The sequence below is a fragment of the Salminus brasiliensis genome, chromosome 17, assembly GCF_030463535.1.
Source record: "Salminus brasiliensis chromosome 17, fSalBra1.hap2, whole genome shotgun sequence".
Taxonomy (NCBI): Eukaryota; Metazoa; Chordata; class Actinopteri; order Characiformes; family Bryconidae; genus Salminus; species Salminus brasiliensis.
In genome coordinates, this window is record NC_132894.1 from 25692216 (window position 1) to 25715347 (window position 23132).

Below are 23132 nucleotides of genomic sequence, written 5' to 3' on the forward strand. Positions count from 1 at the left end.
TTTATGAGACATGAGCACTAATTATTACTCAATTCATTATGAGTGCACTTCTCAAAACAAAGGCTGGACTGGCTCCATATTTACCTTTTAGGGCACTAATAAGTATGAGTGTGGTGATGGTGGCTCAGCGGTTAGAGCGCTGGGCTATTGATAACAAGGTTGTGGGTTTGATTCCCAGGTTTGGCAAGCTGCCACTGTTGGGCCCTTAAGCAAGGCCTTTTACCTTCTCTGCTCCCCGGGCGCTGGAGTTGGCTGCCCACTGCTGTGTGTGTACTCACTGCCCCTAGCTCGTGTGTGTGTGTTCGTTCACTACCACAGATGGGTTAAATGCAGAGGATGCATTTTGCTGTACATAGTACAGTGACAAATTTGTGCATCTTTATCATTTATAGGAAACATTTGGGGATTCTCAATACTCAGTAGTACTGACGAGGACGGGAAGGCGCAGTACGGTAATCTTGCAATTGGAACAGTAGAGTGGTGTATAATGCATTCTGGGATTTTTAGCCTGTGCCAAGTCCACACAAGTAACATCCTGATGCACCCTGGATAACACAGGCAGAACAAGAACACATTGAGGCATTCAAACTGTACTTGGCTGAATGTGAACTTTTGAATGGAACAGTACTTGGACTGCAACTAATGATGTTTCACAGTTCACAGGGACATCAGGACAGACTTGAAAGCAGATTGAGAATCGACCATTGTAGCTCACTACATCGGCGGAATAGGGACCAAAATGCATTGCGACAGGTAGCAGGACGAACTGCATCTGATGATGTTTGCTCATATGAGCAACTAGCAGCCTAAAACATAAATAAGGAAGCTGTGAATTACAGATGTTTTCTCATGTAGTTTGTTAATGATAGGCTTATGTTTCTACGCAACACCACAGTCAAATATTATTCCATCAACTGTACAGTGCTTTACTAACTTTAATTCAGAATTCAGTTTGTGTGTGTGCGAAGCCTTACACACGGCTCAGCCACTCAAGTAGTTGTTTATACAACTGGTTCTGATAGATGATGATGAGGAAGTGTCCGAATTCATCTTGTGTTTTATCGCTACTCAGTACTAAATCGTCTGTCCCTACATAGCTCAGTACTATTGAGTAGGGACCCCTTTTGGTCACAGCCAAAGTTTTGAAATATCAAGCTTAGGTCGGCTTACTTAAGTTAGAAGGGCTTTACAAGTTACTTCTTTCCTTCTTACTAAAATGTGCTTGGTTTGGTGGAGAAAGTTTTTAGGAGAATGGATACTTCCAACCATATAGGTCTGTAATGGGCAAGACAAGACAACCATATTTACTATTTGTGACAGAAACAGGTGGAATTTTGCTTCTGCAGTGAACACACACAGTAAGCAGAGCAGTGGGTGCCCAGGGAGCAGAGAAGGTGAAGGGCCTTGCTCAAGGACCCAACGGTGCCCAAGCCCAGGTATTGAACCCACAACCCTGTCAGCGATAGTCCAGAGCACTAACCGCTGAGCCACCTAGATTTGGCATGGCATTAGCATCTGATTACAGAAATCTTGGAATCGGAGTAAATTTGAAGTAAATGGGAAACAGTGCTGATTCACAATTTTCTAATTTTTTCTTGATAATAAAAGACATCAGAAAAGAAATCTACGATGATTGACACCATGAATGAACACATTAACTTAAGGTGTTCACACCTGGTTATCTTAAGCAACATAGGGTGTCTGTTTAATTATATGACCTGTGGACATTTACAATTGTGCAATAGTGAACTGAATTGAGCCTCTTGGACATGTGCTCAGCAGTGATGTTCAGCTGCAGAAAGTTTTAAGTCAACTCCAAGTAACTGGGAGCCGATGGAGTCAAAAATCAGAGCATCGACTCCCAGTATGGCTGTTCAAACTCAAAACAGCCCTATTGGGAGTCGATGCTCTGATTTCAAGAATTTAGCAATCAGAGCAAAAAAAGTCAAATCTGATATCATTCCAGGCAGCTTAATATTTGGTAGTACACCCTTTGGGTAACTGTAACTGAACTCAATCACTTCCTGAGGTTCTTTCACCTTTCTACTGGAATTTAGGACTACTCTTCTTTTACTCCTGCAGGTCTCTCATAACTGAAGGGTGCTTGAGATCTCTCCACAGATGCTCTATAGGATTTAGAAATGGACACATTGTTGGCCACTTTAGAACTCTTCAGCACTTTGCCCTAACCATTTTTGGGTGCTTTTTAAAGCATTATTTGGATTTCCAGCATTGTTCTGCTGGAAGACCCATGACCTCTGATGGAGGCCTAGCCTTCTGACACTGGCTCTACACTGAGCTCCAAAATTCTTTGGTAGTATTTAGATTCCATGCCAAGTCAAGGCATCCAGTGGCAAAAGCAAAAATTGTTTTGTTACCATTCTGTAAATGGTATCAGTAATGAACTCGAGTTTGGTCTCATCTTTCCACAGGATGTTCTTCAAAAAGGATTGGGGTTCTTCAATTCTTCCTAAATTCTGGCTACCTCCCATCTGGCTTTTTTATGTCTCCAACCATAGCGTCCTATTCTCCACAATTTTAGTTCTAACGCCCTAAGACAATTTCTTTGCTCTTTTTTCTTTCCTCCATGCTCAAACACAAAGACAACTTTTCTCCATTTAAACTAGTTGAATGTGGGATTTTTATAGTGCTAGCACCTGTTACTTGCCACAAATTCCTACAATTTTAAAAAGGTAATTTAGTTCATTCAACTTCTGGTGCTCTGTGTGGACTGATATCCAATTAGACTTTTTATGCTGGTGCATTTTCTGAAACTAGTGTAGGGGTGGCAATATTTGTTGTATCACTATCCCCTATTGATATGAACCACCTGCTGCTAAACACAGAAAAGACTGTAGAGGTGGAGGTGGATTTTCGACGCAACCCCCCTTGCCCCCCTTTGCATCAACGGCTCTGCAGTTTCCACTATGGACTTATTCAAGTTCCTGGGCATCACCATATCCAACTTAAGAAATTCAACCTGCCGCAGACCCTGATGATTCAGTTCTACACAGCGGTCATTTAGTCCATCCTCACATCATGCATAACCATCTGGTTTGGTTCCTCCACCTCTCAAGAGCAAGCCGGACTCCAGCGCATCATCAGGACAGCAGAACGGATCTTTCGGTTTTATGACCAGCTTTTCAACCACCTTGACCATCAAGGACCAGCTTCGAACATCTGAAACCAGTTACCAGCATAAGCTGGATTTTTCAGCAGGGAAGTAAATTAGGTTATTAAGCAGTTCTCTCTGCTCTTCATCTGAAGGATGACGATCCACAAAGTGACATGAGCGCTATAGCCCACATTACTTGTAGTAGTTTACCGACGTCTAACTGATGCGCGAGCAGCATTGTCGTACATGTAGCGATATTAAAAATTAATAACTCTTAAACAACCTTGACAGTCATAAGATCTAATGATTTAGAGAGAAGAATGTACACACTACATGACGTTTTACCACACAACGTGAAAGAGGAGTTTTTAAAAAAACGGTCATTTTTGCAATCAAAAATCCAGTTTAGACCCTGAGTGCCAAATAAGGGCATAACCAAAATTCCAAAAATTATATAAAGTGAAACTACGTACGTGTGTGTGTGTGTGTGTGTGTGTGTGTGTGTGTGTAAGCACGTTAACTTGTAAAGACGCGTGGAATCGAGTACAGAGATCTGGAACTGACTGATTCAAATCACTCTTTTTAGAATCGACTCACTAAAAACGGTCCGACTCCGACAGCCATAATCCTAATGATGGTTAAACTGCGTTAGAGTAACGGAATGAGAGCTTAATGAAGGCAGTCAGTGACTACTGCACTGATGTCCGCGCGCACAAACGCACACTCGTGCGAATTCAAATTTTAACGGAAATAACGGATTACCACGAGCTAGAGTGGGCGGTTCGTAGAACTGCTGCAGCTGGACAGTTTATCTTCCATAGTAGTTTTCACAAATACTAACTAGTAGTTAATATCGTTCTAATAAAAATAATACATTTAAGCAACATTTATACTATCTCCTATAAAATTAGCAAGTCATTGGACCACCGGAGGATAGCTATCCTGAGTTCCATTTTGAGAAAGGTGAAAAGTGACGGTGAGTTGATTTGTATTAGCTAGCTAGCTAGCTACTTTAGCAACTTTTGTGATAGCTAGCTATCAAATCTTAGATATTTTGAATGCTAATTTATTTGCTGTGTGGTGTTAATCCTTACTCGGCAACAGCTAGCCTTAGCTAGCTAGCTAGCTAGAAATATATAGCTAGTTAACTAGCTAGCTAGTGCTTTCTAGCTATCTAGCTTAGCATTTTCCGCCTGCTGCACGTCTTGTAGCTAGCTAGCTAACATGGCCATACGTTAGACAGCTAGCTAGATATTTGATCCAATGCTTGGGGTCTTTTTGTATATAAATCCACCATTACGTCCATATCTAGCACTACTATGCATGGCCAGTAAAAGGTCTCTCAATGAAAAACACGATCTATACCCACTTCGATCATGCAGTAAAAACAATAGCTATATTTGTATGCATGTGCAATAGCGCACTGCAAAATGAACGGAGCCTGTGCTCAGCGTAGCTCCTTAAAATAGAGGTCGTTTAAACACCAGTTGTACCCAGCAGTTGTAGTGGAGGGTAATGCACTAAAATCTTTCTACACTAAGCACTTTATTAGGAACTAATACAGCCTCAGTTCTGTATGGCTCATCCTTTGAGCCTCTAGTCCAAGTTGACATTATGGCATCATGCAATTCCCGCAGACTTTTTAGGAACGCTTTCATGCTGCATATATCAGGTTCTGCCTTAACCCAAAGGTTATCTGTTGGATTCAGATGAAGTGTTTGGAAAGGCCACTAAAGAACACTGAACTCATTGTCACATTCATGAAACCAATTTGAGTTGAATTCTGCTTTGTGTCATGGTGCATCATCATGCTGGAAGCAGTCATGAGAAGATGGGTAAATTGTGTACATTAAAGGATGCACCTGTTCAGCAGCAATACTCAAATCAGTGGTGGCATTCAAATGCTAATTCGCCCAAAGTGTGCCAAGAAAGCATTCTCCACTTCATTACACCACCTCGACCAGCCTGGACTGTTGACACAGTCAAGTTAGGTCCATGGATTCATGCTATTGGTGTTAAATTCTGCCATTGTGATGTGTGTACCTCAGCAGACATCAAGATTCATTAGATCAGGCTATGTTTTTCCTTTGTTTAGTTGTCATGTTTATAGAGCTTGTGGCCACTGCAGCCTCAACCTAGGTTCATGGTGGTTCTTGAAGGAAGTAGAACTCGACGTGGTCGCCTGCTGTTGTAGTTGCATTGTGTCCTGAGATGCTTTTCTGTTCCACACAGTTATAAAGAGTGGTCATTTGGGTCACTGTAGCTTTTCTGTCAGCTTAAACCAGTCTGTCCAGTTTACAAAGATTTTTACAAAGATCATTTTATTATTACAGTGTTCTGAAAAAAACTTCTGTGCATGATTTCTGTGCATGTAAATCAGATTAAACCAGTTCGTCTGGCAAGTAAAAAAATCAACAAAATGTGTAATTTGACCAAGGGTGTCTTGTAAATTCTGTGTTTTGTTATTGCAGAGAAATATATTATTATACAATGCAATAAATAAGTCTACAACACAATACAGACCAGACAGTGGAGCATAATCTATATGCTCCTATACTGTAGATATTTCTGTAAAATATCTACAGTATAAAAATGCCATAAATAGAACTACAATTATAAAGTGTAGACAAAAATAGGCACAATTAACCAAATTTTATTTATTATTAAATTAGACAATTGTAAACGCAGTATATGTGATCAGTGAACTGAGTCTTAAGTGTAACTACAGGATATGAAGTGTCAGGAAGTACTAGTAATTGACGACATCAGCTTTAATCACTTGGGATCTGGATCAGTATAAAATAGACGCATTATGTATGGTAATCATTTGGAAATGCACTGTAATAACATGCATGTTTGAAACACGATGTATTTAAGGTCGCCTGCAATAACTGGAATATTATAATGACAAAGAGCCGCTGAGCTTCGGTCGGTTTTTCCCACCGCGGCCTCTAGACGGTGCCGTAGAGCTCCGCCTTTCGCTTACAAAAAAAGCCCTCAGAACCACAACAACAACATTTCACCTTCTTTTCCTCCTCGTAAGCCAAAATGCTGGAGCCCGTTTGAGTGAGCATGGAGCGCGTTCGCCCGTCGAGTGCTAAAACCGTCGGTAGCGACGCGAGCAAACTTTAAATAGAGCCGAAGAAAAAAGAGGGAAAGGAAAAAAGAACCCAAGCATGGCAGTACGGGAGGACGGCGAGCTCATCCAGCGCGGCGGTAAGAGCAGACAGCAGCAGCACGACGGCGCCGCCGCCGAGAGCCTGAGGAATGGTTACGTGAAGGGCTGCGTGACGCCGCTGAGGCAGGACGGCGAGCGCGGGCTCCTGGCTCACGCGTGCCGCCTGTGCGGCGCCTCGGAGCCTCTGCGGGCCTGGGCGGCCTGCGCTGGCGGAGCACTGGCTGCACTCGCCGCCGCGTGGCTGCTGGTGACTGCTTCGCCGTCATCGTCTTCTTCGTCAACGTCGCGCTGGAGCTCGGCGGCGGCGGGACTGCGCTCTTTCGCGGCCGACGCGTGGCACTCGGCGAGCCCGTTGTTCAGCATCGGCTGCGCCTACTTCTTCCTCACGCTGTACCTGCGGCGAGCAGAGCGGGAGAGCGGCCGCGGCTGGCTACTCGCATTGCCCGCGTCCTGCCACCTCGGAGACTGGCTGCTGGCACGTTTCGTGGAGAATGAGGATACGGAGGACGAAGCCCAGGTGGTGGCGGCAAGCCGACTGCCGCTAGCGCTGGCCTGCGCCGGCCTGCTCACGCTGGCACCCGCGGCTCTCAGGCTCCGCCACAGCGTTCTGGCGCTCGCGCTGGCCGCCGCAGCCTGGCTCGTGGCGCTCGGCGGGCTGGGACGTGTGCCACCCGCACTCAGGCCCGCGCTCGCCGCGCTGGCGGGAACGGGGGGCGCCGCACTCGCGCTCGGCTTCGAGCGGCGCTACCCGGCGCGACAGGCCGTAAGCGGCGCAGGAACGGACGAGAAAGTGCCCGTGGTGCGGCCGAGAAGGAGATCTAGCTGCGCCGCGCTTGGGGAAACAACCAGCGCCTGCTACGGAGGAGCCTGGAAGATGCCTCGTCGGCCTTCGCTGCCGTGCATATCCAGAGAACAGGTAGGCACAGACGGAGTCATTTCCAGTATTTTATCTATACCGTGTTGAGCTTGTTTTGGTTTGGCACGTGGCAAGAGGGTTTGACATGACAGCTTTGTTGCTGGTTTTTGTTTGGCACTTTGGCCCCACTTGCTCTGGAAAGATGGACCTTGACACTTAATACTCTATCATCCTGTTGGGACTGTCCTGGTGCATCAATAGGTTTAGGGGTGTATAGCATGTTTCTGCTCCGGTAATCTGAACTGTGGATGATGACATTTATACTTGAACATCCATTTTTGTTTTCTTCCTCCTCATCATCATCATAATCAAGTTGGGATTCTAGCTTGGCTTTAGCAAGGCAAACTATGGCACATTGTTGTATTGAACAGTTCAGAGATCTGTTATGCTCTAGTAAGCTGAACTTTGATGTTGCACCTGGATGCATTTAGATCATGTTGGGACTTTTTTTTTTCTTTTCTCAAGTGGTTTAGAGGTGCATTTATGTCCTGTGTTCTCTGTCTAGTTTAGGAAGGGTGCACAGTCTTGTCAGGTCAGCAGGAATGAATGCTTTGAATAAATATATGGATTAATCCAGAGCATGAGGTCTCTAATGAGTGAAATGTATGAAAAATGCTAACCATGATGTTCTGAAAAAGCAGTGAAGTGAATGTTTCACAAAATTCAAGCAGTGGAAATGGTGAAGCCAATTCATGCACAAATGCACACTTTTTAAATAGGGTTGCCGTTCTTGCACTTCAGAATATTGAGTCAGTGTGCACGCTATTCTTTTGCTGTACTCTCATCAGCTTGCAAATGACTGGATGTTGTGAACTAATCAGAAATACAGTATAATTCAGGTGGCAAAAAAGACAAGCAGTTCTGGGGGTGTAGGTGTATGCACTAAACTGGGTGTAGAATTACCAGCAGCAGATGGGTGACCTTTGTGCACTAACCTCTCAAAATCAGCTTTTACTTATATTGTATTATATTACTTATATTTGTATTAGTCAAAGTTGACCTTATTTAACCTGTGAAGTGAATTGGCAGTTGGCCTAGGTCAAGGGTCTGGTTGAAATATTAGAGTCAAGGTCACCGGAACTGCTGGAGAGTGTATATACTGTCGGCTGCAGTGGTGCGTTTGGAGAAATGGAAACAAGTCTGGGACAAGGCTCTTACTGAGAGTAATTGTAAGTGAAAATGTGAGTAAACAAAGTGCTTTCACTATAGCAAAGAGTAGTGAAACTCTGTGGTGCTTATTTGCTTATAAGCCTCTTCACTTGGTGTTCCAAGTGTTTGAGTGTGCTTTTGAGTGCACTGTTCCAGCATTGGTCATGAAGTGAAGTCTTTGCAAGGCCAGTTCTCCCTGATCTATACCTGTAAGCAAAACATTCAATTAGTTTGTAGCGTATTTGTTGTACTGTACATGTTTTATTTATTTATTTTTTTTTTTTTTTTTTTGGGGGGGGTCAGTTATTTTCAGTGTTTTGTAAAAGAATGTGGTCTTTGTACATTTTATGCATCTTCTGAAATATGTAATCTACTTATGTTATTCTGTGGTTTGCCTGTACTTGTCATCCAAAAGGATGTGTTGTTTCAAGTTTGTGTTTCTACTTGCACAGTGAAGTGTGTAAATGCACAGTAAGCTTTAAACTTGATTTAGATCTACAAGTAGCTTGAGATATTAACATTACATTTCTACAGAAATAGGTTTTATACAATAATTGGTTTGCATTTATAAGTAGTATGTATGTTTTATTATTATTATTATTATTATTATTAATAATAATAAACAGTGTTAGGGTGGTTCAGTGAAATGAACCTAAAATGCATTTGATGTTTTTTTAAGTTAAGTATTGTTTGTTTTTGTTTGTTTTTACAGTATTAAAATAAACATGGCTTAACATTGACCACCTAGTACACTGTGCTGTTCTGTCCTGACAAAATGTAATGTGTGAAGGTTCTGGTGATGTTCTGGTGAGTGCTTTCTCTCACGTGTGGCCTCATGACTTTTCCATTTGCACAGAGTGAGAAACAGCCCGGCACCTGTGACTCATTGCATTTGCAGCCGTGTGTTCGTCACAGGCTGAGCTGTGTTTAGAACCAGTGGCAGGATTATGGCGCTTTTAAGGTGGACCCCTCTATGGAGTGGCCAGACTGTTAGAAATGTTTATGTGGCAGAGAACTTTAAATCACGTAAAACCATAACAAAGCCCAATCACTTTTAAACTTGGAGAGAAGGGCCGACGATGTGACGAACGGCTGCTGGTTGACCTGGCAAAACAATGCTTTCTAAGTTAAGCTGTAGTCAGATTATTTTGTCACAAATGTGTATTTTTAATCCATGATGTAACTCATGATGTAATTTTAGCTTAATCTATTGTACCTAATGTTAGTAGTAATCGTGATAGTCTTGGTGGAGTGACCCAATAACAATAGGATACACTATACACTAATACTTGTTAGTTGAATTTGTAACCTTTATTTTTTTGCTAATGATGCTTTGTGTTTTGAAGAGGCAGCATTTCCTCCCCAAAAGTAACATTTTCCTTTTTGTGTGATTTAATATTTTGACTTACAAGCTTTGCCCTTTTACTCAAATTTCTTAGAGTAAGAATGCTTACTCTTGCATGTTTTGTGTGCTTACTGTGAGACACTTGAAATCTACAGGCCTTAGTGTTGGTTGTAAGTAGAACCTGATCATGGCCAACCTTTAGCATTGTTGTGTGTGTTTTTATTTATTTATTTATTTATTTTTTTTATTATTCTTTTAAATAAATGTTCTAGATGGAATTGGCATGGATCTCAAACTTTTCATTTGATTAGACTGGGAAAAGGGTAGTAATGGACTACAAAATAAAATGCAGATATTGATCAGCAGTATTGTATGTTTTAAAGCATTAACAATTTTAAAGAAATAGTAACTTTTACATGCTCTTTTTTTCCGACCTATTTCCGGTTTTTAAGCGTCATGGTTTTTCTAAATGGAACTACATGTCTTTCATAAACTGAGTAATGGTACTAAGCAGAAATGCATTCTCATTTGAGATGACTGAATGGTCTGCTTCAGGTGGCAACCTAAGAGCCACCTGAGGATCTATTGCTCCCAATGTGAACACTATGTACAGTTAATAATCATGGAATGTTACATGTTAAAAGAGTAAGTTTGCTGTTAATTATAAATTAGCAAGTAAAAATCCTCTAAATTCAAGTACATTCAATTACATAGGCAATCTGTATAAAAGATGTGCAAATCCATTAAAATTAGAGATAAAGTTGTAGACATGCACAAGATGTGGGGGATAAACTACAGAATGATATCCAAGTGTTTGGATACCCCAGTGAGCACTTCTGGATGAAATGTGAGGAAATGTGGAAACTAAATCATACCACTCAGGCATTGCTTAGACAAGGCTGTCCCTCAGAATTCAGTGTCTGGGCAAGATGTGGACTTGTGAAGGAAGCCGCAAAGAGGCCAGTAATCCCTTTTGAAGGAACTACAGAGTTTAGTGGTTGAGATTGGAGTCAAGGTGCACCAGTCAACAGTATCAAGAGCACTGCATACAACTGGCCTGTATTGGCAAGGTGGCTTGAAAGAAGCCATTACTGAAAAAAAATGCAGAAATGCACATCTGGAGTTTACCAGAAGGTATCAGGGTGATCCGGTTGAGATTTTGTGGTCAGCTTTTTGGCCAACATTCAATGTGCTATGTTTGATTCAAACCCAATTTTGAACCAAGCTGTTATTGCAGCAAAACATGGTTTTACCAGGTAGTAGTCTGCAGGGGTTAAAGACTTAAAGACTTGAAATATGTGGACAAAAGTATTGGGACACACCTCTTAATGAGTGAGTTCAGGTGTTTAATCCAAATTCATTGCCACATGTGTTTAAATGAAGCAGCTAGCCATGCAGTCTGCCTTTACAAACATTGTAAGAGAATGGATTGTTCCAAAGGTCTCACTAAATTCTAGCGTGGTACTGTAACAGAATGCAGGAAGTCAGTTTGTGAAGTTTCATCCCTCCTAGATATCCCACCATCAGCTGTGAGTGCTATTATTGAAAAGTGGAAAAATTTAGGAACCACAGCAGTTCGGCCACAAAGTGGCGGACCATGTAAAGTTACAGAACAGGGTCGCTAAGAATGGGAGTGCTAAGACATGTAGTGCATTAAAATCTCCAATATTCTGCTGACTCAATAACTTCCAGATTTAGAGCTGCAAAGGGGGGAACCAACTGCATATTAAAGCCATTGAATTGAAAATGGGATGTCTCGAAAGCTCCCATAGATGTCCAAATACTTTTGTCCATGTAGTGTATGTAAACAGCATAAGAGTGCAATGTATTATTATGAATTTATTTTGATTCATAAAAACACTGTTAAGTCAGTCTCTAAAATAATCAAGTAATAACAAGTCTTCAGGCTTAAGGCTAATATTTGGATGAATTGCCATTGAATCTGTTTTGTCTTAGGAGCACTTTGTGGCTGGGAAGTTGTGATTGAGGGTGTGAGTGATGCATGAAAGAAACCAGGCTGTTTTACAGGTCCTGGAATCAAGCCATCAGCTATTTTTGTCCGTTGTTGGACATGTTTGTCATACCCGCTATGAAAAAGGGCATGTTGGACGAGCTGACATCCTGTGTTGGATGAGGTTAAACATTTTGGTGCATCTGGAGCCTTTGACTTCAGATTGAAGTCATGTAAGGTCAGGAGGTGATTGAAGAGCTCTTATTCTCTACATTTACAGTTTTTGTCTGCTCAGGTCTCCTAGGTAGACCTAGGTATTTATAATTGAGACATATAATGCTATGTTTCAATATCTACTTAAAACTAAAGAAATGCCTCAGCTGTAAAGCCTGGAGGTGGAAATGGCTTGAGGTAGGGCCTGGAGAGCTCTCTAACATACAATAAAGAATTCCTAGTGTATTCTATCAGAGGGTGCTCAGGAAAAAGGCGGTGTCTGTCTAAAAACCAAAGCTAACACATCCCAGAGCTGAAAGAATTATGCATGGAGAAGTGGGAAAACTTTCTTCCAGTTGATGTCAGAGACTGGTAGATCATTATAAGAAATGTCTAACTATAGTTATTTCAGCCAAAATACCAGCTATTGGGAAATAGGGTTTCCTAACTTTTTACAAATGATGTAAAAATGTATTTATTCCGTTTATTGGTTTATATTATCTCCATATCTTAATATTTAAGATCAGGTGTTCTAATGTTATACTAAAACATTCAGTTTATATTCAGACTGTATTCTAAACATCAAACCTCCAAGGAACCATGGGTCGTTCTATACTTCCAGTTTTTGTACTCACAACTCAATCGTTTTGAATTGAGTTTGCATAACACTTTAGGATTTGGACATAGTACAAGTTTTCTGCTGCAAGTGGAATTCGGAATTAAGAGTATTGATTAGGGGGTCGCTTGAATGCTAATTACTGGTGATGTGGAAGCAATTAATGAATTTTAATCACAATGATTAATTCAGTTTAAAAGTTCTTCTAGACTGGACATCTGTGTGTCTAGTTAAGGACATCCCATTGGTGTGTTAGTTGAACACTTAGTTTGTATCTACAGACATTTTCACATTCATACTTATTGTAGCTTTTTGTCAAAACAAGTGATGTTCAACAATGGTCACTTTTATGCTAAGGAAGAAATGAAACTTCTTCACTATGCCTGTCTTTGCCATTATGCCCGCACACTTGTTATTGAATTTTCCCCATTTTATTGCTTTTATAACTGGAGTATTTAATACTGTATATGGCTTCTTTTTTTTTGTTATTTAAGCCCTTTTTCAAGGATAACCACACATTCTCTGTTGGATTGATGTCTAGGCTTTGACTCGGCCACTCCAGAACATTTACCTTGTTGTCCGTTCAAAAGACCAAAGAACTAATGGTCAGTGGACAGTGATGTGTAGCCAGGAATGTCTAACTAACTGAGGCTTAAATCACACCTGTTTAGAGGAGAAAACCTCATATCTGCGAGCACAAAGTTGAGTTAATAGTTTTAGGAGTGTTTTTGACCGTATTAGGCACAATTAGTAGACTGGTTAATCAAGGTTTGCTAGCTTTCTCTCTCTTACTTAGTCTTAACGTGGGCTGTCAAACTTATTCCTGTAATAGATTTGAATGTGAAGTTAAAAGTACATTTTGTAAGAGTTATTAATCATATGTACATGCACACACCTTATTTATTGTGTTGTTCAGTTTATTGTAATGTTGTCCTGTTTACTTACTGTGATGTATTAATCATATTTCTTGTCCTCTGTGTTTGTCCTGTGTCTACAAAGTTGTCATGTATCTGCACTCATCTGCAGTCCTGTGTAATTTACTGCTGTTATATTGGGCAATGATAGTAAAACAATTTGACTGAGTTCTTCATCTAAGAAGCTAGGCTGAACCAAGACATTTACAAGAGCCGTATAAAGTCCACTGATAGTACTATTTACATGCACCCTAACATGTAGTCTGACTCTATGACGTGAGAAGCATCCTTCATGGCGCACTGACGTTTTTCCACATAAGTTCTGCGCTGTTTAAAAAGCCTGCATCAATTTTTTCACCTTCCCTTTAAATATCTAATGTCTCTTTCTTACTAATGTATAACTTGAGGCACATTTCTTCCGCTCTGCAAAAGTGCAGCTCTTTCGCCTTCTGTGACTTGTTCTTGAATATGTTCCAATCTATTCCTTGTTGTTCGCTTTGTAGTGTTTAGTGGAAGTTTGCAAGGTCATGTAGACAATAATAAAACAGTGTCTTGGGTTAGTCTTGTTCCTACTGAAAAAGAAAATGTTTTAAAAGCTCTGTGTCTGATTTGTGGACATTGAATTGGCCTGGATTGCATCTTTTAAACAGGCTAACTGTAGTTTAACTCGGACCTTAGTAAGACTATGAGCAACAAACTTGTTGTTGACTGGGACATGCTTTTTAAACAGGCCAAGCTTGGTTTGAGTAAGACCTTTGTAAGGCAATGAGGGTCACCTTGTTTACATAATCACTGTTTAGTTAGATAGTTAGACTGTCAGGCGTAGACTTGCATTTAACTATTGGTGTTAAGGGTGTCACGGTTCAGTCCACACCGTGTTATGGACCATACTGGTTCGGTATGGCGTGCATGTTAAACATAGTGCTAGCCCACTGGGCTCTGTTTTGAGCTTTGCCTGATATAGCCAGGTATAGTTAGAAACTACTGACTAGCTGAAGCTACTGAAACACATTTTTATTGGAATGCCTCAGTATTTTCTGCTAGGATGCAAAACCTTTTTTTGTTACCTATTGTATTTACTTATGTCTGCCACAATGCATTTGTAAGTAAAAGGTCTGGAGCTAATATTAGGTGTTTTATGGTAACTTTTGGAACTCTTAATAAGCTGTCTAAGACCGCTGTCTTAAGTATTGTTGTTAAAATCTACAATCAAGAGATGCCTTCATGAAGTTAAATACTGCAGGTTTACTGAGCACTGCCTTATATTTGCGTTGAGCTGTCTTTGAAGATTTTTCAGTGGGAAATTTACTGTGTTCAGACCTCATTAAGTTTGCTGGGTGAACTACTAAAATTCATATCTCTGGTAAACGATGTGCAAAATGTTTTCTTCCTAGAGTATACATCAGATTTCTAAATGAGTTCAAATTATTTATATTCTTTTCTCAATTGTTTGTTTAATGTTATCATTATCATTCATAAATGTTAGTCATGATCGAAAGTGTTGACACCCCTGAAATGTTTCCAGAAAATGGAATATTTCTCCCAGACAGTTATTGCAATTACATGTGTAACATGTTTTGTTTCACACGTTTATTTTCTTTGTGTTTATTGGAATAACACAAAAAGCTAAATTCCAAACTTCACGCAATTATTGGCACCCTCAACTTAACATTTGGTTGCCCACCCTTTGGAAAAGAATTACTGAAATCAATTGCTTTCTATAACCATTGGCAAGCTTCTTACACCTCTCAACTCGACTTTTGGACCACTCTTCTTTTGCAGACTGCTCTAGGTCTCTCCTATTTAAAGGGTGTCTTCCCAAAAGCAATTTTAAGTCCACAGGTCTCCAATGGGATTTAGATATGAACTCATTGCTGGCCACTTCAGAACTCCACCATATTTGACTGTAGGTACTGTGTCTTTTGTAGACCTCATTCCATTTTCGCTAAACCATAGAAGGATGTGCTGTACCAAAAAGCTCTGTCTTTGTCTCAATATGGGGCCACTGTTGTGACCAGTTAAGTTTTAAGTTTTTAGTAGAAAGTTATTCCCTGCTAGATATTCCACCATCAACTGTGAGTGGTATTACTGAAAACAGGAGGAGTTTAAGAACCACAGCAACCCTAACACAAAGTGGTTGACCACGTGAAGTTAAGAGTGTCGTTGAGTGCTGAGGCGCACAGTGTAAGAGTCACCAATGCTCTACTGACTCAATAACTGTCCAACCCACTCTGGAATTAACTTAAGCAACAACTATACCGGGATCCCATGGCCGAGCAGCTGTATGTTTTCAACTTTGTGAAGAGTTTGGAGAAAAACTGTTCCTTTTTCTTTGCCAGGTCCATAAAGGCATGGTTTGGTGAGTTTGGTGTGGAAGAACTTGACTGGCCCAAACAGAACTCTGACTTTAACCTCATTGAACACCTTGGGATAAACTCGAACTGAGATTACGAGGCAGGCCCTCTGATCCAACATCAGTGTATGACCTCATAAATGCTCTTCTGGATGAATGAGCAAAGATTCCTACAGACACACTCCAAAATCTTGTAGAAAGCCTTCTCAGAAGAATGGAAGCTGTTAAAGCTGCAAAAGGGGGGACCAACTCCATATTAATGCCTATGGATTTAGAATGGGATGACATAAAAGCTGCTGTAGATGTAATGTGTGGATGTTCCGATATGTACACTTTATTAGTGTATTTGAATTCTTATTTACATAAGAACTTGATTTTGGTTTACAAACTCAGCAACTGAACAGCAACTTTCGTTATCTTCAGAAGACAAAGTTTTCATATTTACGAAAGGCTTAAGACCTGCATGCCGTACAAGCTTCGACAGCTGCAAAAATAAGCAGTAGAGCCTAGGAAAAGTAAATGAACAACATTGTTAACTTTGTTCAATTGTTTGCAGTTTTTTGGGGTGAAATCTGAATAGTTACTAATGGAAGTATGTTACCACTGCTATTTACAGGGTTGAAACAGCATCATTATTATATATTGTAAATTCATGAACTGGAAGGTCTCCTGCTTTATCTTTTGTTGTTACAGCTTATGGAAATGAAGCAAAAACGGCAAGCATCCAGAGAAAGAAACAAAAGTTCACAACTGACTCGCAAATAAATTTTAGCTGTCTTAGTTGTTATTTGTAACTGGGCAGAAAGATATTGTTACTTTGTTCATTTTGCAGTGTCCACACAGAGTTTTTAAACTGCAGGTAGAGTGATGCAGGAGGTGAGCTGAATTTACTGTTAATGAATATGCATGGTGTGGTAGACTCTTGTTTGCTGTAGGTAGTTAGTGTATTACACCAAAGGGTCTAATTTCAAAAAGAAGGTTATATATATTTTTTTTTTTAAAAGAGAATGAATGTTATGCGCTTTGTGCCTGGGTTTGAACTCTAGTTCGTTTTCAAGTTTTTCAAGTTTTGTCTGACTCTCTTTACCCTGTTTTTCAATAACCAGGACTACCAAATGATCACCACAGAGCAGGTATTATTTGTGTAATGTGTCATTCTCAGCACTGCAGTGACACTGACATGGTGTTGACGTGTTAGTGTGTGTTGTGATGGTACTAGTGAATAAGACACAGCAGTGATGCTGGAGTTTATAAATACTGTGTTCACTCAATGTCCACTCTATTAGACACATAGTTTGTGTTGTTATCCTCTAGTTTTTCGTCAGTGGTCACAGGACGCTGACCTCAGGGAGTTGTTGGCTGGATGTTTCTCGTTGGTGGACTGTTCTCAGTCCAGCAGTGACACTGAGGTGTTTATAAACTCTAGCGGCACTGCTGTGTCTGATCCACTCGTATCAGTGCAACACACCCTAACAACACCACCACCACCATGTCAGTGTCACTGCAGTGCTGAGAATGACCCACCACCTAAATAATACCTGCTTTGTGGTGATCCTGTGGGGCCCTGACCATTGAAGAACAGGGACTGCAGCCTGTAATTATAGAACTACTTGTAAATACTTGTGGTTCACTTTTGGGGCAAACTGAAGCTGAGAAGCTTAAGCAGAGGGGTTGGTAACTGCAGCAATAACAATGTTTCAAAAAATGTCTGAAGTATGGAGGCATTTTTTAAGGAAAACCCTAATGAACTTCTGAATGAAGTTCTCTCTGTTAGAACTTTCTTATTCTACAACACTGAACATTGCAAATCGCTTGAAAAATTGTCTGGGCAGTTTTAATGTAGACAATAAGTCTCTATTTACATGCTTATTCAAAATATATGTTATGTATAACTCTGATGACACAGGAACATAACATAACTCTCATAACACAGGAAAGTAGGACCATGCATCTGACTGACGTGATTTATATAAGACGGGCCTGTCTTTCATTTTAATTCAATTCTATTTGTTGCACAGAAAAGAGACTAACCCATTCCTTTTCCATCTTAAAAATTTCATAATCTAAATCACAAGGATTTAGAGATTATTAACTAATATACATCTAATATTTATTCTTATATAATGGAAAATAAGTCTAATAAGCCTGAAGAAGATGAGAAGTTATTTTGAAGCGGGTGGTGCCACAAAGTTGTCAGGCCCACCATTTTCCTTTTCTAAAAAAAAAAAATTAAAATCTTGACTAATTTATTTAATCATGATTTTGTTAATATAGTATTGTTATATACTAAAGTTGATGGTAATGTTTAAACTGAAAAAAGAGCTCATTTTAAACACGTGCTGTCTGTTTCAATATTCCGAATTTGTATGGCATCCTGATATTAAATGTCTGTAATAAAATAGTTTGCAGTCTTTCATCATATGCAGTGTCTCTATGACTGATTTATAAACATTTAAAAATATGTTCCCATGGGGGGAGGAAACTATTCAATCATTCAAGTTTTCAATCCAGGGTCAAAACAGACAAGGAAACTGGCTCTTGATTTAATGTATCGCTTTAAATTAAGTGATCTCAGAAGCTAGACCTGTAATTATATTACTAATCATATTGCAAAATGTAAGCTATAAAGTAAGGCTCTGTGATGCTCTCATGTGTTTTTCGGTTTGCAATGTCGTTTTGTCTAAATTTACATTTATTTAAACTGGGTACTCACTCTGTTATCTAAAGGTGCACGTATTTGTGTCCTCCCCATGTCCTACCCATCTGTGGTAGTGAACACACACACACACACACACACACACACACACACACACACACACTAGTGAACTAGGGCCAGTGAGTACACACACACCCAGAGCGGTGGGCAGCCAACTCCAGCGCCCGGGGAGCAGAGAGGGTAAAGGGCCTTGCTCAAGGGCCCAACAGTGGCAGCTTGCCGAATCGAACCCACAACCTTGTTATCGATAGCCCGGCGCTCTAACCGCTAAACCACCACTGCCCCCACCATCAATGTTAATATTTGGAGTCATGATTCACTCAGACAGTTACAAAAAATAAATTTAGATTTATGTGCAACATTGGATAAGACTTCCTCAGAGGCATTTGCTTATAAGTAAATAAACGCTGTATGAAGTTATTCACTGCCTAAGTTGTCTCCTTTTAAAAACTCTAAACTATCTAATTGCTGAATGTCACATTTGCCAGATTGGGCAAGTGATTTTAACATAGCTGCCCGGGGCAATCGGACAATCATTAATGTTGAGTCCTGCATATTGTAGCAATAAATCATGCAACAAGTGACGAACATCTGCTGTTGAGCGTATGAGCCCTGAGGAACAGTAAGAACAAATGGGAACACCTCTCCTGGAAATCGTAGAAAGGTATGCTATTCTCTGGCATGGGCAAAGTAGCATGGTTTAAGAACATCATGCCGTGAAGTGGAACTGGTTATACAGGCTGAGCTCTTGGCCTGAAGTATGCTGTTGTACCATGCTACTACGGTGTGGTAAGACCTTTAAAGAATGTTGTTCGGCAATACACGTTTTACTGCGGCATACAGAAATCACACCTCTTTTTAAGGTCATTTTAACATGTTTGTATTGTGAATGCTCTATTATTGACATAACCACAATTAGAACCAGATTTTTGTAGATGCAAAGTACCTCCTGGACCTGGCTTGGAACTCACTTAGTCACTCTTGTTTATCAAGCAAAATCCTTGTCAGAATGGCTAGCTGTTACTTAAATAGGTTTTGGAGATTCATATCAGTGACCTTGTGTTTTCTTGTTTGTTAGTCAACTGTATTGATACAGTGGGGAGAACAAGTATTTGATACACTGCTGATTTTTCAGGTTTTCCCACTTGCAAAGCATGTAGAAGACTGTAATTTTTATCATAGGTACTCTTCAACTGTGAGTGATGGAATCTAAAACAAAAATCCAGAAAAATACATTGTATGATTTTTAAATAATTAATTTCCATTTTATTGTGGGAAATAAGTATTTGATACACCAGAAAAAGAAACTTAATATTTGGTACAGAAACCTTTGTTTGCAATTACAGAGATGAGACGTTTCCTGTAGTTCTTGACAAGGTTTGCACACACTGCAGCAGGGATTTTGGCCCACTCCTCCATACAGATCTCCTCCAGAGCCTTCAGGTTTCGTGGCTGTCGCTGGGCCACACGGACTTTAAGCTCCCTCCAAAGATTTTCTATTGGATTCAGGTCTGGAGACTGGCTAGGCCACTCCAGGACCTTAAGATGTTTCCTACGGAGCCACTCTTTAGTTGCCCTGGCTGTGTGTTTTGGGTCGTTATCATGCTGGAAGACCCAGCCACGACCCATCTTCAGTGCTCTTACTGAGGGAAGGAGGTTGTTGGCCAAAATCTCACGATACATGGCCCCATCCATCCTTCCCACAATACGGTGCAGTCGTCCTGTCCCCTTTGCAGAAAAGCATCCCCAAAGAATGATGTTTCCACCGCCATGCTTCACGGTTGGGATGGTGTTCTTGGGGTTGTACTCATCATTCTTCTTCCTCCAAACATGACGAGTGGAGTTTAAACCAAAAAGTTCTATTTTTGTCTCATCAGACCACATGACCTTCTCCCATTCCTCCTCTGGATCATTCAGATGGTCATTTGCAAACTTCAGACGGGCTTTGACATGCGTTGGCTTGAGGAAGGGCACCTTGCGTGCACTGCAGGATTTTAATCCTTGACGGCGTAGAGTGTTACTGATTGTTTTCTTTGAGACTGTGGTTCCAGCTCTATTCAGGTCATTGACCAGGTCCTGCCGTGTAATTCTGGGCTCATTCCTCACCTTCCTCAAGATCATTGATGCTCCACGAGGTGAGATCTTGCATGGCGCCCCAGACCGAGGGAGATTATCCGTTATTTTGCATTTCTTCCATTTTCTAATAATTGCACCAACAGTTGTTGCCTTCTCACCAAGCTGCTTGCCTTTTGTCCTGTAGCCCATCCCAGCCTTGTGCAGGTCTACAATTTTATCCCTGATGTCCTTACAAAGCTCTCTGGTCTTGGTCATTGTGGAGATGCTGGAGTCTGACTGATTGAGTGTGTGGACAGGTGTTTTTTATACAGGTAACGAGTTCAAACAGGTGCAGTTAATACAGGTAATGAGTGGAGAACAGGAGGGCTTCTTAAAGAAGAAGTAACATGTCTGTGAGAGCCAAAATTCTTACTGGTTGATAGATGATCAAATACTTATTTCCCACAATAAAATGGAAATTAATTATTTAAAAATCATACAATGTATTTTTCTGGATTTTTGTTTTAGATTCCATCACTCACAGTTGAAGAGTACCTATGATAAAAATTAGTCTTCTACATGCTTTGCAAGTGGGAAAACCTGAAAAATCAGCAGTGTATCAAATACTTGTTCTCCCCACTGTAGGTAGCTGAAGAGTTGTAATGAGGTATACCACAGTTTTTATGATTGCTTTCATCTGGTCCATGGCCAAATAAGCACATTCACCCATCTGCTTTTAAGAGGGCCACAGAGATGTTGTGGGAGTTCACTGATTGGTGATGTCATAAATGGAAAAGATGCAGAAAAACAAACAGCACGTGGTACAGTCTAGACTCAAAATTAGAATGTCTTGCAGCAAATACTTGACTCTTAAACAGCAGTAACATGTAAGATGTTATGGCTAGTTAGTTGCATGCACTGTAACAAATATAAATAGTTAATATGTATTCCTTTTACAAATGGTAACACTGGTAATGATTACCTGATTATGTACACATTACATTTACAATAAGAAGGCTTAGAAATCTGCAGTGATGAGTGCTCTCCACTTGTGAGTTGTGCTCACAGTGCATTAAAAATTGTCATGGGGCAGTGTCGATTTGCTGTTCTGTCACATCACCAAGTTTGAAATTGCTTTAAGGCTCATTTAGTAAGCAGTTAATGCAGAGAATGTCAAAATAAGGGCAGAAGCAATTCTATAGTATGCAATTAAACACGATTGACAACAGTGGCCCATATTTATTAAGTCGCAGTTTGAAATATTGATCAGGGATCAGTTAAGGTTTTTACTGATTCCTATTAGACATCTAATGAGACCTAGATCTGATCTTTTACTCTGCGGTGCCTTATAAGTAGGACCCAATGTTTTTCTGTTTGCTCCCCTTTTTTTAAAATGTTTTTTAGAGTGCAATTTTGTCCTGATGTCTACACAAGTTTGGTGCAATTAAAATTGAGAGTGCTCATGCTTCGATGTCACCACACGTTTTTAAAGTTGTGTTATTTTTGCACAGGTACCTCAGGCACAGGTACAATCCATTAATTTTGAGACTCATTGTTATGCTGTAAAAATACTTTTTTAAGTAAAAGGTGCTCCAACTCAAGGTTAACCTCAGATCGATAAACCAGTGACCCTAGTGTAAGTAAATGAAGTGTTTGAAGTTAGTTTGGAGGAACTGAACTAGCATCACTGTCTCCTTTGTTTAATGCTTTACTGATCAATAGGTGTCATCATATACATTTACAGTGGGGGGGGGGGGGTATTTAGTCAGTCACCAATTGTGCAAGTTCTCCCACTTAAAAAATCAGAGAGGCCTGTAATTGACATCATGGGTAGACCTACAAACAAGCAAGATTTCTGTCTGTCACAGACCTGTAACTTCTTCTTTAAGAGGCTTCTCGGTCCTCCACTCATTACCTGTATTAATGGCACCTGTTTGAACTCATTAACAGTATAAAAGACACCTGCCCACAACCTCAAACAGTCACACTCCAAACTCCACTATGGTGAAGACCAAAGAGCTGTCGAAGGACACCAGAAACAAAATTGTAGACCTGCACCTGGCTGGGAAGACTGAATCTGCAATAGGCAAGCAGCTTGGTGTGAAGACATCTACGGTGGGAGCAATAATCAGAAAATGGAAGACCTACAAGACCACTGCTAATCTTCCTCGATCAGGGTCTCCACAAAAGATCTCAGCCCGTGGGGTCAAAATGATCACAAGACCGGTGAGCAAAAATCCCAGAACCACACGGGGGGACCTAGTGAATGACCTGCAGAAAGCTGGGACCAACATTACAAAGGCTACCGTCAGTAACACACTACGCCGCAGTGCCAGATGTGTTCCCCCGCTTAAAGGTATTTGACACTGTACAGCAAAATGTGTCCTCTGCGTTTAACCCATCTGGTAGTGAACACACACTCACACACATGTGTTGGGGGCAGTGAGTACACACACACACACCCAGAGCGGTGGGCAGCCAACTCCAGCGCCCTTGCTCAAGGGCCCAACAGTGGCAGCTTGCCGAGCCCGGGAATCGAACCCACAACCCTGTTATCGATATCTCGGCGACATATCCGGGCATGTCTGAAGTTTGCTAGAGAGCATTTGAA

At 40.7% G+C, this 23132-nt stretch overlaps 1 protein-coding gene across 1 annotated transcript in view; it reads left to right on the forward strand.

Moving 5' to 3' along the window:
* Positions 1 to 6089: 6089 nt before the first annotated feature.
* The window catches only part of pde3b (phosphodiesterase 3B), a 71151-nt gene continuing 54108 nt past the window's right edge, over positions 6090 to 23132 (forward strand). Inside the window, exon 1 of the mRNA XM_072661238.1 lies at positions 6090 to 7209. Within this exon, the coding sequence (XP_072517339.1) occupies positions 6292 to 7209 (918 nt within the window). The 5' untranslated portion in view covers positions 6090 to 6291. The remainder of the gene's footprint in view (positions 7210 to 23132) is intronic.